This window comes from Rana temporaria, chromosome 4 (genome assembly GCF_905171775.1).
Source record: "Rana temporaria chromosome 4, aRanTem1.1, whole genome shotgun sequence".
Classification (NCBI taxonomy): Eukaryota; Metazoa; Chordata; class Amphibia; order Anura; family Ranidae; genus Rana; species Rana temporaria.
Genome location: NC_053492.1, coordinates 198832528 through 198846211, shown reverse-complemented (window position 1 = coordinate 198846211; position 13684 = coordinate 198832528). Strand labels below are relative to the sequence as shown.

The following is a 13684-nucleotide window of genomic DNA, read 5'->3' as shown; positions in this document are numbered from 1 at the left end:
CAAAACAGCACCACATTAACAACTAGAGAAAAAAACAAAACGATTTATCACCGTCACTTGGACAGACGTGCATTCAAATTTGTTCATTTTGCATGAAAGTGCGCACTTATTAAGATTATATGTAAAACACATTTAGGCACTCTGTGGAAAGTCACTAATATTTGGTTACCGATTTCAATAAAACCTCCCAATACCTGGATGTGGCCATGAAACCCTGCAATGACTTCAGTTTGGCAAAACTGGTGTCTTGTAGCCTCTACCAGGGTGCATGTGAGCTGCACATCCATCATATGCGCGTGGAGTCTTACTGCTCAGAACCTGCACATAACAGCAGTTTGAACAGCACCTTTAAGCGACTGTAAAGCCCTATACACACTATCAGTTTTCCTGATGGTTTTCTCTTCAGGTTTACCAAAACCATCTAATATGAGGTCAAACCTTAAGCGTTTCAATTTGAATGCAATCAGGCAGGTCCTTGTATTACATGGTTTTGGTAAACCTGAAGAGAAAACCATCAGGAAAACTGATAGTGTGTATGGGGCTTCAGGCTACCATTACTGAGAGAACTGCACAGTTTTGTTTGGACCAATCAAACCAAGAAATAAGCACATTAAATGATTTGTTTAAACTTAATTTGAAAAATAACTTTTTTTGTAACACTGATCTTCAATAACCTCTTTTGTTCTGCAGCACCTGGAATAGTAAAGAACCTGATAAATGAAAATATCACCACCACTTCTATATCTCTGAGATGGGACAAACCAATTGAAAATGCCAGCTTTTATTTCATCCAGGTCCTGGGAGATCCAGCTTTTACTAAGAATGTAACTACAACTTCTGACATTGTTGAAGGCCTGACACCTGGAAATTATTACACCTTTCTTGTCTCTACCTTTGTTGATAATATCCAAGGCAACAGCTCAGTAATAGCTAACTATACAAGTAAGTATCAAGCTTTATGCAGGCCACACACACATCAGCATTTAGTAGAACTGTGCCTTCAAATTCTTATGGACTAGAAGACCTAAAATCTTAGAAATTAGTACATCTTCCTGGTCTCTACTCTTGTTGATAATATTAACTGTGCGTAAAAAAAAACAAAGACTGTGGAGAAAAAAATGTATTTAATTACTTAATTTTCCCAAAAATTGTGACAAAAAAATTACAAAAAACTCGCCATGCCTCTTACTAAATTCATTGGACTGTCCACTTTCCAAAAAGGGGCCAATTGGGGGTTATTTGTACTGTCCTGTTATTTTAAAGCCTCCAGAAATGAGAGAGGCATTAATTACATCAGGATTTATCAATTTTCAAATCTATATACACAAATGTTTGTAGACTCTATAACTTTCACACAGACTAAATATTATATACTGATTTGGGTTATTTTTTACCAAAGAAATGTAGCAGATTACATTTTGACCTAAATTTATGAAGATAATTTGTTTGTAAAAGATTATAACAGAAACTCTGAAAACGCGTATATTTAAATTTTTTTTATTATATGGTAAAAAATTGAAAAAAGACCATGTTGTAATTAAATATCATCAAAAGAAAACTCTATTTGTGTGAAGAAAAATGATATACATTTTATTTGGGTACAGTGTTGCATAACCGAGCAATTGCCAGGTAAAGTAGCGCAGTACTAAATGGCAAAAAATGTCCTGGTCATAAAGGGGGTAAAACCTTTTGGAGATCAATTGATAATATCACTGTAAGTGGCTTGATGAAGCAGAGATATTAATACGAACCATACGAAAACACTGAAAACATTTTGTTACTAGATTCATGTCTAACATGGCTCCATACCGTAACAAAAATATTTTAGTTTCTGTTTTTACCCAACCTGTAGTAATTATATCTACAAAAGAAAATCAGTGTCGAAAGCTGAATTCATATACTTGGAGCTAAAGGTGGCAATGCTATCCCACTGTTCATTTTATGAACAATTCCTTGAGTTTTAATAATGTTATGTAAATGAATTTTTGTGCCTACAGTGCTTAGTATCCATGTGTAAAATGGCATACATTCCTCCTAATGGTTGTGGTAAATATAATTTAGTCAGTCACATCCTTGGAAATGTTTTTTTATGCAATATCATAACATTTTCTGTCTACTTTGTAGTACCTGAAATGGTGAAGAACCTGAACACAGAGAATATCACCACCACTTCTATATCTCTGAGATGGGACGAACCAATTGGAAATGCCAGCTTTTATTTCATCCAGATCCTGGGAGATCCAGCTTTCAATAAGAATGTAACTACAACTTCTGACATTATTGAAGGCCTGACACCTGGAAATTATTACACCTTTCTTGTCTCTACCTTTGTTGATAATATCCAAGGAAACAGCTCAGCAATAGCTAACTATACAAGTGAGTATCAAGCTTTATGCAGGCCACACACACATCAGCATTTAGTAGAACTGTGCCATCAACTTCTTATAGACTAGAAGGCCTAAAATCTTGCCTCTTACTAAATTCCTTGGACTGTCCACTTTCCAAAAAGGGGCCAATTGGGGGTTATTTGTACTGTCCTGTTATTTTAAAGCCTCAAGAAATGAGAGAGGCATTTATTATATCAGGATTTATACATTTTAAAATCTATATACACAAATGTTTGTAGACTCTATAACTTTCACACAGACTAAATAATATAAAACTGATTTGAGTTATTTTTTTTTACCAAAGAAATGAAGCAGATTAAATTTTGGCCTAAATTTTTGAAGAATATTTGTTTGTAAAAGTTTATAACAGAAACTCTGAAAACGTGTATATTTTCTTTTTTTATTATATGGTAAAAAAAAAGGTGGCAATGCTATTCCACTGTTCATTTTATGAACAATTCCTTGAGTTTTAATAATGTTATTTAAATGAATTTCTGTGCCCACAGTGCTTGGTATACTAGGGTAAAATTACATACGTTCCTCATAATGGTTGTGGTAAATATAATTTAGTCAGTCACATCCTTGGAAATGGGTTTTTCTGCAATATCATAACATTTTCTGTCTACTTTGTAGTACCTGAAATAGTGAAGAACCTGAACACAGAGAATATAACAACCAGTTCTATATCTCTGAGATGGGACAAACCAATTGGAAATGCCAGCTTTTATTTCATCCAGGTCCTGGGAGATCCAGCTTTTAATAAGAATGTAACTACAACTTCTGACATTATTGAAGGCCTGACACCTGGAAATTATTACACCTTCCTTGTCTCTACCTTTGTTGATAATATCCAAGGCAACAGCTCAGTAATAGCTAATTATACAAGTGAGTATCAAGCTTTATGCAGGCCACACACATATCAACATTTAGTGGAACTGTTCCTTAACCTCCCTGGCGGTATGATTCTTTCAGAAAAAAAGTGCTGAAAGCGGTACCATTATTTGCAAGGAAATTTGGCGTTTTATATTGTAGGCCTGTAATTTTTAGAAATAACTCACTTAAATCTGACCAAACAAGATTCTAATAGGCATCCTCCCGGGTATGACATTTTTTTAAAAACAAAATTATAAATTATATTATAATAAATAATTATAAATAATTATAACAAATAATAATATAATTATAATAAAAATTATTCAATAATGTAATCAAATCAAAATCACTGAAATTTGCTCAGTTGCAGAATTGTCGGTGTCATTATTATTTTTTTTATGACGAATTTCCCCACAAATCGCTATCGCACAATTCTGCAAGTGATTATAATTTATTATCGCTGTTTTTTAGCTGCTCTAAAACAATTTTTTACATAAAGGGACACTTTTGGTTGCTATGGACAATCTACAGTTTGCAGGCAGAAAGAAAAGTTTTTATTATATAAAAGTACATGTAGGACACTGGGCAGACCACTAAGGACAAGGGGGGTGTGTATTTTTTACATACAGTACTGTAATCTATAAGATTACAGTATACTGTATGTAATGTGTTTGTTTACATTTTTGAATTTGGCGCCGTTTTCCGCTCCCGTGCGTTGTAACATCACAGGGAACGGAGATCGGCGGCACAGGAGGACACTGTGTGAATCGAGTGAGGTCCCGCTCGCTCACACAGCGCGGTGGCATCGCTGGATCCAGGGACAAGGTAAGTAAACACTCCCTGTGGATCCAGCGAGGCGAGCCCGAGTCTGACTCGGGGTTACCGCTCGCAGCATGAAAATCGAACCCCGAGTCAGACTCGGGAATACCGCCAGGCAGGTTAAACTTCTTATAGACTAAAAGGCCTAAAACTTTAGAAATTAGTACATCTTCCTGGTCTCTACTCTTGTTGATAATATTGACAGTGTGTAAAAAAAAAGATTGTGGGAAAAAAAAAAAAAATTGTATTTAACCACTTCAATACAGGGCATTTTCACCCCCTTCCTGCCCAGACCAATTTTTAGTTTTCAGCGCTGTCGCACTTTCAATGACAATTGCGCGGACATGCAACACTGTTCCCAAATAGAGCTTTTATTTGGTGCTATTTGATCACCTCTGCGGTTTTAATTTTTTTGCACTATAAACAAAAGAAGAGCGACAATTTTGAAAAAAAACACAATATTTTAAACTTTTTGCTATAATAAATATCACAATTTAAAAAATTAAATATATTTTTTTTCTCAGTTTATGCCGATATGTATTCTTCTACATATTTTTGATTAAAAAAAAATCGCAATAAGCGTATATTGATTGGTTTGCGCAAAAGTTATAGGGCCAGATCCACAAAGAACTGCCTATCTTTAGGCAGGCGTAGCGTATCTCAGATACACTACGCCGCCGTAACTTAGAGCGGAGGTTCCTTATCCACAAAGAATTTGCGCCGTAAGTTACGGTGGCGTAGTGTAAATGTGTCGGCGTAGGGGCGCGAAATTCAAATGACTAAGATGTGGGCGTGTTTTATGTTAATTCATCTTGACCCCACGTAAATGAAGTTTTTTTTAACGGTGCATGCGCCGTCTGTGGGGGTATCCCAGTCCGCAGGCTCAAAATCACGTCGCAAATAGTCAATGCTTTCGACGTGAACGTAATTTACGCAAAGCCCTATTCGCGAACGTTTTACGCAAATGACGTAAACAACGGAAAATTCGACGCTGTCCCAACGTCCATACCTAACATTGCGTACGCCTCATAGAGGCAGGGCTAACGTTACGCCAAAAAAAGCCTTATGTAAATGACGTAAAAAAATGCGCCGGGCGGGCGTACATTTGAGAATCGGCGTATCTACCTAATTTGCATACTCTACGCGGAAATCAAGGGAAGCGCCACCTAGCGGCCAGCGTAAATATGCACCTAAGATCCGACGGCGTACTAAGACGTACGTCAGTCGGATCTAGCCCACATTCAGGCGTATCTTGTTTTGTGGATACAAAACAAAGATGCGACGGCGCATCGTAGAACTTACGCGGCGTATCGCGGCGTATGCTGCCGTAAGTTCTTTGTGGATCTGTCCCATAGTGTCTACAAAATAAGGGATAGATTTATGGCATTTTTTTTTTTTTACTAGTAATGGTGGCGATCTGCGATTTTTATTGTGACTGTGACATTGCGACGGACATATCGGACACTTTTAATTTTTTTTTAGGACCATTCACATTTATACAGCGAACAGTGCTATATAAATGCACTATATAAATGTGACTGGCAGGGAGGGGGCGATCAAGGGGTTAACTGTATTTCCTAGGGAGTGATTCTAACTGTAGGGGACTCACAAGGGGAGAAGACAGATCGATGTTCCTCTGTACTGGGAACACGCCATTGGTCTCCTCTCCTCTGACAGGACTTGGATCCGTGTGTTTACACGGTCCTGCTGTGCTCACGGGCAATTGCGAGTGACGGGCAGACATCGCATCTGCCAGGCACGTGCACCAGGTACCGAGCGATGCGGCGGGTGCATTTCTACGGCAGCGCGCGCAAACCCCCTAGATGGCCAGGAAGCACAGGGCGTCATATGACGCCCACCCAGGATGGAAGATCCCTCCTGCTGACATCATATGACAATAGGCGGGTAATGAAGTGGTTAATTTTTTCATTTTCCAAAAAATTTTGACAAAAAATGACACCTTCAAAAAACTCGCCATGCCTCTTACTTAATATCTTGGACTGTCCACTTTCCAAAAACTGGCCAATTGGGGGTTATTTGTACTGTCCTGTTATTTTTATAGTAAAAGGTTACAGCGCTCAGGGTGTCTGCACAGACAATCAATTATGGGGTAAGGTTCTATATAATTAGTGGTATGGATAAGACAGGGACCACAACGGCTACGGGTATGGTCTAATAGTCCATGGGGGTAATCCACAAAAGGGATACGCCGGCGTATCTACTGATACGCCGTCGTATCCCTGTTTCTATCTATGGAACTGATCCACAGAATCAGTTTACCATAGATAGGCAGAAGATCCGACATGTGTAATTGAATTACACTGTCGGATCTTAAGGATGCAATTCTAGGCCGGCCGCTAGGTGGCGAGGCCATTGCGGCCGGCCTAGAATATGCAAATGAACACTTACGGCGATCCACGAACGTTCCGACGGGCCGTCGCGCTAAATCTACGTCGTTTACGTCGAGTTACGCCGTGTAAAAATAGGGCTGAGTCCTATTTGACTAAGCCCTATTAAGTATGGCCGTCGTTCCCGCGTCAAAATTTTCAACTCTACATCGTTTGCGTAAGACGTTCGTGAATGGCGCTGGACGCTATTTACGTTAACGTCTAAGCAAATGACGTCGGAGCGACGTCAGTTAGCGCAATGCACGTCAGGTAAGTTACCCGACGGAGCATGCGCAGTACGTCCGGCGCGGGAGCGCCCCTAATTTAAATGGGAATCGCCCATTTGTATTAGGAACGCCTTGCGCCGGACGGAGTTAAGTTACACCGCCGCAAATTTCCAGGTAAGTGCTTTGAGAATCGGCACCTAACTTGGGAGATTTGCGTCAGTGTAACTTAACTCTGAAAAGTTAAGTTGCGCTCGGCGGCTGTGGATCTGGCCCCATGTATTTATAAGTCCAGGTAGGATTCAGTCCAAGCAAAAGTGCTGATTGGGCTAGTGATTGTGGCTATATGTAGCAATATGGATAGTATATAGATGCTCAGGGCAGCTCTCCAGAAGCAAAGCCAGCTCAGAATATGCAAGAAAAAAACAAGAAGAAAAGCGCCTCTGAGTATTCTGTTTTAATATTTGAAGTAAAAGATATCCAGCACTTACATCATGATAAAAGATGGTGAAGTCCGGGAAGCTGGTGTAGATTTTTCTGACAGTCAGTGGAGCCAGGATCGAGAGATGTTCGCATCTAAACCAGACATCAGCAGCCGCTCAGAGCCGGGGGAGCCGACTGTATCCATGATGGTAGAAAGCTGCTGGGCTGGAATTTCTTGTGCTGGCGTGTGACGTCAGCTGGACGGGAGCTGAGGGGGACCATGACGCATTTCAGAGCATGCGCGAGTCCAGGAAAAGACAAGCGTGCTCTTTTCTCAAGTGTAAACAAGTGAAGGGAAGGAGAGTTTAAGAGCCTGTGATGTGGATAGGCACCGACGAATAGGATTGCTAGAATGACGATCAAACGGGGCACAATAATATTTAAACAGAAAGTATAAAAAAGGGGAAACAATGATAAGCTAATTAGCAAATTAGCACTGACCAAACGGGGTATGTTTATACGCATATTGTACATATAAATACACAAGTACATGTATACATATATACAAACATCAATCATATGAGAATGGGGGTGGCGCATGCAGTCTATGCGTGAAACACCAATGAGCCCTCCAAGACAACAAAGGTCTAAAGTAGCAGATATAAGTGCGCACATAGAGAGAATGCATGCATGAAAATATACAATAAAATGAATATAGAAACAATAAAAATAAAAATAAATAAAAATAAATAAAAATAATGAAAATAAATGAAAATATTGATGATAAAGAATAAGAATCAAAATCGGTGACCGATGTATATAAAGGAAGTTTAACGGATTACGTAAGATTAAATCAACCAAGAATATAAAACAGTATACATATACACATGTGCGCATGAAAAATTAATTAAAATACGCACATGTACACATATATAAAATGGGATAGGAAGGGGTCAAAGAGTAGACATTTAGAGGATGGTATTAATATCCAACTCTTCGTTTAGGCCGAGGGGCGCGAGACAATAAAGAGTGAAAATCCAGAAAGTCTCGCGCTCGCACAATCGTGAAAACTCAGCCTCGGAAAGGCCTTTAGGTATGGATTCAACGACCCACACTCGCAGGTCCGCCGTGGACTGATCATGGTGCTCAAGAAAGTGACGTGGCACACTGTGTTCGTCGCACCCAGCCTCGACAAAGCGTCGTTGCCTACCAAACCGTTGTCTCAACGGGTTGATTGTGCGACCAACATACAGTAGTCTGCAGGGGCATGTAAGACAATATACAACATAATCACTGGAACAATTATAGAAATTGTCCAGTTGGTATTTTTTCTCTCTATGAGTGAAATCTTTTTGGCCATGGGTGACAAAGGAGCAAGTTTTACACCGGGATTTATTGCATCTGTACATCCCCTTAAGTGGGATCAGACAGGTAGCACTAGATGATTTAGGACTTTTTAACCTGCTGGGCGCTATCTTATTCTTTAGAGTAGGTGCCCTTCTATAGGTGACAACAAAAACCTGGGGAATGCCCAGGGAAAAACCAAGCCTACTTACCGACCAGCTTGCAGAAAACCAATTAACCTGTCTACAGTATGCGTTAAAAACAGGGGTTCAGTCCGCACGCATTTGCAAACGCATGCGTGAGCCACAGAGCCGCGCCAAGGCACCCTGTAGTATCTGTGGTCCTAACACTAAACATTGAGCGTCCCCACAGTGGAGGCACATGCATTTTAATGGATAGACAGGGGCAGGTGAACTGAAGGGAAGCCACCCCTCCTTTAAAAGGTACAAGAGCACACCAAGCACCCAGCATATAGCACAATGGCTGCAAAGGTGTTGGTGCACTGATGGACCAATATAAACACCACAGGTGAAGCATAAACATGTCCACTGCCCCCGTCTATAGCTGGCCATAACAGTAAGTAGCATTGGAAGGCTAAAGCAGATAACAACAAAAACCTGGGGAATGCCCAGGGAAAAACCAAGCCTACTTACCGACCAGCTTGCCCTTCTATAGGTGACCTTAGGTTTATCACATAGAGTAGTAACCAGATGAGGGTCTTGTTTAAAAATGTTCCTGTTATTTTAAAGCCTCAAGAAATGAGAGAGGCATTTATTACATCAGGATTTATCAATTTTAAAAAGGGGTCAATTGGGGGTAATTTGTACTGTCCTGTGATTTTAAAGCCCAAGAAATGAGAGAGGCATTTATTACATCAGGATTTATAAATCTTCAAATCTATATACACAAATGTTTGTAGACAAAGAAATGTATCAGATTAAATTTTGGCCTAAATTTATGAAGATTATTTGATTGTAAAGCCCTGTACACACGATCGGATATCTGATGGAATCTAATCCAATGGATTTTTTTTCGGATATCTGATGAAGCTGACTTTCATCAGTCTTGCCTACAAACCATCAGTCAAAAATCTGACCGTGTCCAACGCGGTGATGTAAAACACTACGACGTGCTGAGAAAAATGAAGCTCAATGCTTCTGAGCATGCGTCGACTTGATTCTGAGCATGCATGGATTTTTGACCGATGGACTTCCACACAGAAGATCATTTATTTCTATCGGTTTTTTATCCATATGAACATTTTAAAACTTGTTCTATTTTTTTTCACTGATGGAAAACAAAAAATGGGGCCCACACACAATCGGTTTGTCAGATGAAAATGGTCCATCGGTCTGTTTTCATCAGACAAACCGATTGTGTGTACAGGGCTTAACAGTTTATAACAGAAACTCTGAAAATGTGTATTTTCCAATGTTTTTTATTATATGGCAAAATTTAAAAAAAAGACCCAGTGGTGATTAAATATCATCAAAAATAACTTTATTTGTGTGAAAAAAAATATATAATAATATACACTGATTTGAGGTTTTTTTTTTTTACCAAAGAAATGTAGCAGATTCAATTTTGGCCTAAATTTATGAAGATCATTTGTTTGTAAGAGTTTATAACAGAACCTCTGAAATGTGTATATTTTTTAATTTTCTTTTTTTATTATATGGTAAAAAAAAGGTGACAATGCTATTCCACTGTTCATTTTATGAACAATTCCTTGAGTTTAATAATGTTATATAAATGAATTTTTGTTCCTACAGTGCTTAGTATACATGTGTAAAATGGCAACATCATACAATTTTCTGTCTACTTTGTAGTACCTGAAATGGTGAGGAACCTGAACACAGAGAATATCACCACCACTTCTATATCTCTGAGATGGGACAAACCAAATGGAAATGCCAGCTTTTATTTCATTCAGGTCCTGGGAGAGCAAACTTTCAATAAGAATGTAACTACAACTTCAGACATTATTGAAGGCCTGACACCTGGAAATTATTACACCTTTATTGTCTCTACCTTTGTTGATAATATCCAAGGCAACAGCTCAGCAATAGCTAACTATACAAGTGAGTATCAAGCTTTATGCAGGCCACACACATAGCAACTTTTAGTAGAAACTAGCTGAATACCCGGCGTTGCCCGGTCTTCCTATCTTAACCTTTTGGGGAGGAAAATCATAGTAATATAAATATACCCATCTTTTATATAAGGGTGTAGGTAAGGGTTAATTTAACTGTCATATATTTTTATTTGGCATATAAGTAATATGTGTACCAGGTATTATTGAAATATCTCCAGGCGTACAGAAGTTATGTGGGAACATACATTTCCCATTGATTTGCATGGGACTTTAAACAAAAACCCCGACCCTCACAAATGGGGGTAGTTAAGGGATAAATTAACTATCCTATAGTTTAAGTGGACATATAAGTAACATGTGACCAAGTGTTATCGAAATATCTACAGCCGTTTGGAAGTTATGAAGTAACATGTATTTCCCATAGAGTTGAATGGGAGTTTAAAGGAAAACCCCGACCATGGCAAATGGGGGTGGGTAAGGGTTAAACCACCTATCCTATGTTTGTTGCTGACATATAAGTAACATGTGTGCCAAGTTTCATGTTAATATCTTTAGCCGTTTGGACGTGATGCTGGAACATACATACATACATACATACACACACACACACATGTTTTATATATATAGATATGCCTTCAACTTCTTATAGACTAGAAGGTCTAAAATCTTGCCTCCTACTAAATTCATTGGACTTTCCACTTTCCAAAAAGGGGCCAATTGTGGGGTATTTGTACTGTCCTGTTATTTTAAAGCCTCAAGAAATGAGAGAGGCATTTATTACATCAGGATTTATCAATTTTCAAATCTATATACACAAATGTTTGTAGACTATATCTTTCACACAGACTAAATAATGTACACTGATTTTAGTTTTTTTTTAATCAAAGAAATGTAGCAGATTCAATTTTGGCCTAAATTTATAAAGATCATATGTTTGTAAAAGTTTATAACAGAAACTCTGAAAACATGTATATTTTCTAATTTTCTTTTTTTATTATATGGTAAAAACAAAGGTGGCAATGCCATTCCACTGTTCATTTTATGAACAATTCCTTGAGTTTTAATAATGTTATGTAAATGAATTTTTGTGCCTACAGTGCTTAGTATACATGTGTAAAATGGCATACATTCCTTCTAATGGTTGTGGTAAATATAATTTAGTCAGTCACATCCTTGGAAATAGGTTTTCTGCAACATCATAAAATTTTCTTTCTACTTTGTAGTACCTGAAATCGTGAAGAACCTGAACACAGAGAATATCACCACTACTTCTATATCTCTGAGATGGGACAAACCAATTGGAAATGCCAGCTTTTATTTCATCCAGATCCTGGGAGATCCAGCTTTCAATAAGAATGTAACTACAACTTCTGACATTATTGAAGGCCTGACACCTGGAAATTATTACACCTTTCTTGTCTCTACCTTTGTTGATAATATCCAAGGAAACAGCTCAGCAATAGCTAACTATACAAGTGAGTATCAAGATTTATGCAGGCCACACACATAGCAACTTTTAGTAGAACTGTGCCTTCAACCTCTTATAGACTAGAAGGCCTAAAATCTTAGAAATTAATATATCTTCCTGGTCTCTACTCTTGTTGATAATATTGACAGTGTGTAAAAAAAAAAAGATTGTGTAAAAAACATACAAATTGTATTTAATTTCTTAAAAAAAATTGTGACAAAAAATGACAACTTCAAAAACTCACCCTCTTACTAAATTTCTTGGACTGTCCACTTTCCAAAAAGGGGCCAATTGGGGGTTATTATTACTGTCCTGTTATTTTAAAGCCTCAAGAAATCAGAGAGGCATTTATTACATCAGGATTTATCAATTTTAAAATCTATATACACAAATGTTTGTAGACTCTATAACTTTCACACAGACTAAATAATATACACTGATTTGGGTTATTTTTTTACCAGAGAAATGTAGCAGATTACATTTTGACCTAAATTTATGAAGATTATTTGTTTGTAAAGTTCATAACAGAAACTGTGAAAACACGTATATTTTCAATTTTTTTAACTATATGGTAAAAAAAAGACCATGTTGTGATTAAATATCATCAAAAAAAACTCTATTTGTGTGGAAAAAATTATATAATTTTTATTTGGGTACAGTGTTGCATAACCGAGCAATTGCCAGTTAAAGTAGCGCAGTACTAAATGGCAAAAAATGCCCTGGTCATAAAGGGGGTAAAACCTTTTGGAGATCAAGTGGTAATATCACTGTAAGTGGCTAGATGAAGCAGAGATATTAATACAAACCGTACGAAAACACTGAAAACATTTTGGGCCAGATTCACAGTGGAGATACGACGGCGTATCTGCTGATACGCCGTCGTATCTCTGTTTCTATCTATGCGACTGATTCATAGAATCAGTTACGCATAGATAGCCATAAGATCCGACAGGTGTAATTGTTTTACACTGTCGGATCTTAAGATGCAATACTGCGGCCGCCGCTGGGGGGAGTTTGCATCGTAAACCAGCGTCGGGCATGCAAATTAGGAGTTACGGTGATTCCCGATGGTTTTTCGCGTTCGCTACGTCGCCGCTAGTCTAGTTTTTTTTGGTGCCTTAACTTTACACAGCAATCGTATTGCTGTATAAAGTATCGCCGTCGTTCCCGCGTCGAAATTAAAAAAATAACGTCGTTTGCGTAAGCCGCCCGGGAATACGGAATTTACGCTACGCGCGTCGCCGTTCGAAAAAATTACGTCACGGCGCGCAATGCACGGCGGGAGTTCGGAAACGGAGCATGCGAGGTAGGTCCGGCGCGGGAGCGCGCCTAATTTAAATGGCACACCCCCATTTAAATTGGCCCGCCTTGCGCCGGAGGCCGCCGGCGTAGGTTTTCATCGCAAGTGCTTGGTGAATCAGGCACTTGCGATGAAAAATTGCGGCGGTGTAACGTATCTACGATACGTTACGACGCCGCTGCCCTACTTGAATCTGGCCCTTTGTTACCAGATTCATGTCTAACTTTGCTCCATACCGTAACAAAAAAATTGTAGTTTCTGTTTTTACCCAACCTGTAGTAATTATATCTACAACAGAAAATCAGGGTCCAAAGCAGAATTCATACATTTGGAGCTAAAGGTGGCACTTCTATCCCACTGTTCG

General features: G+C 38.6%; 1 protein-coding gene across 1 annotated transcript in view; it reads left to right on the top strand.

Moving 5' to 3' along the window:
* The window catches only part of LOC120936887 (titin-like), a 345246-nt gene that overhangs the window by 90020 nt on the left and 241542 nt on the right, over positions 1 to 13684 (top strand). The window contains exons 40-44 of the mRNA XM_040349653.1: positions 691 to 942; positions 2125 to 2376; positions 3021 to 3272; positions 10287 to 10538; positions 11776 to 12027. Coding sequence (XP_040205587.1) covers positions 691 to 942; positions 2125 to 2376; positions 3021 to 3272; positions 10287 to 10538; positions 11776 to 12027 — 1260 coding nt within the window. The remainder of the gene's footprint in view (positions 1 to 690; positions 943 to 2124; positions 2377 to 3020; positions 3273 to 10286; positions 10539 to 11775; positions 12028 to 13684) is intronic.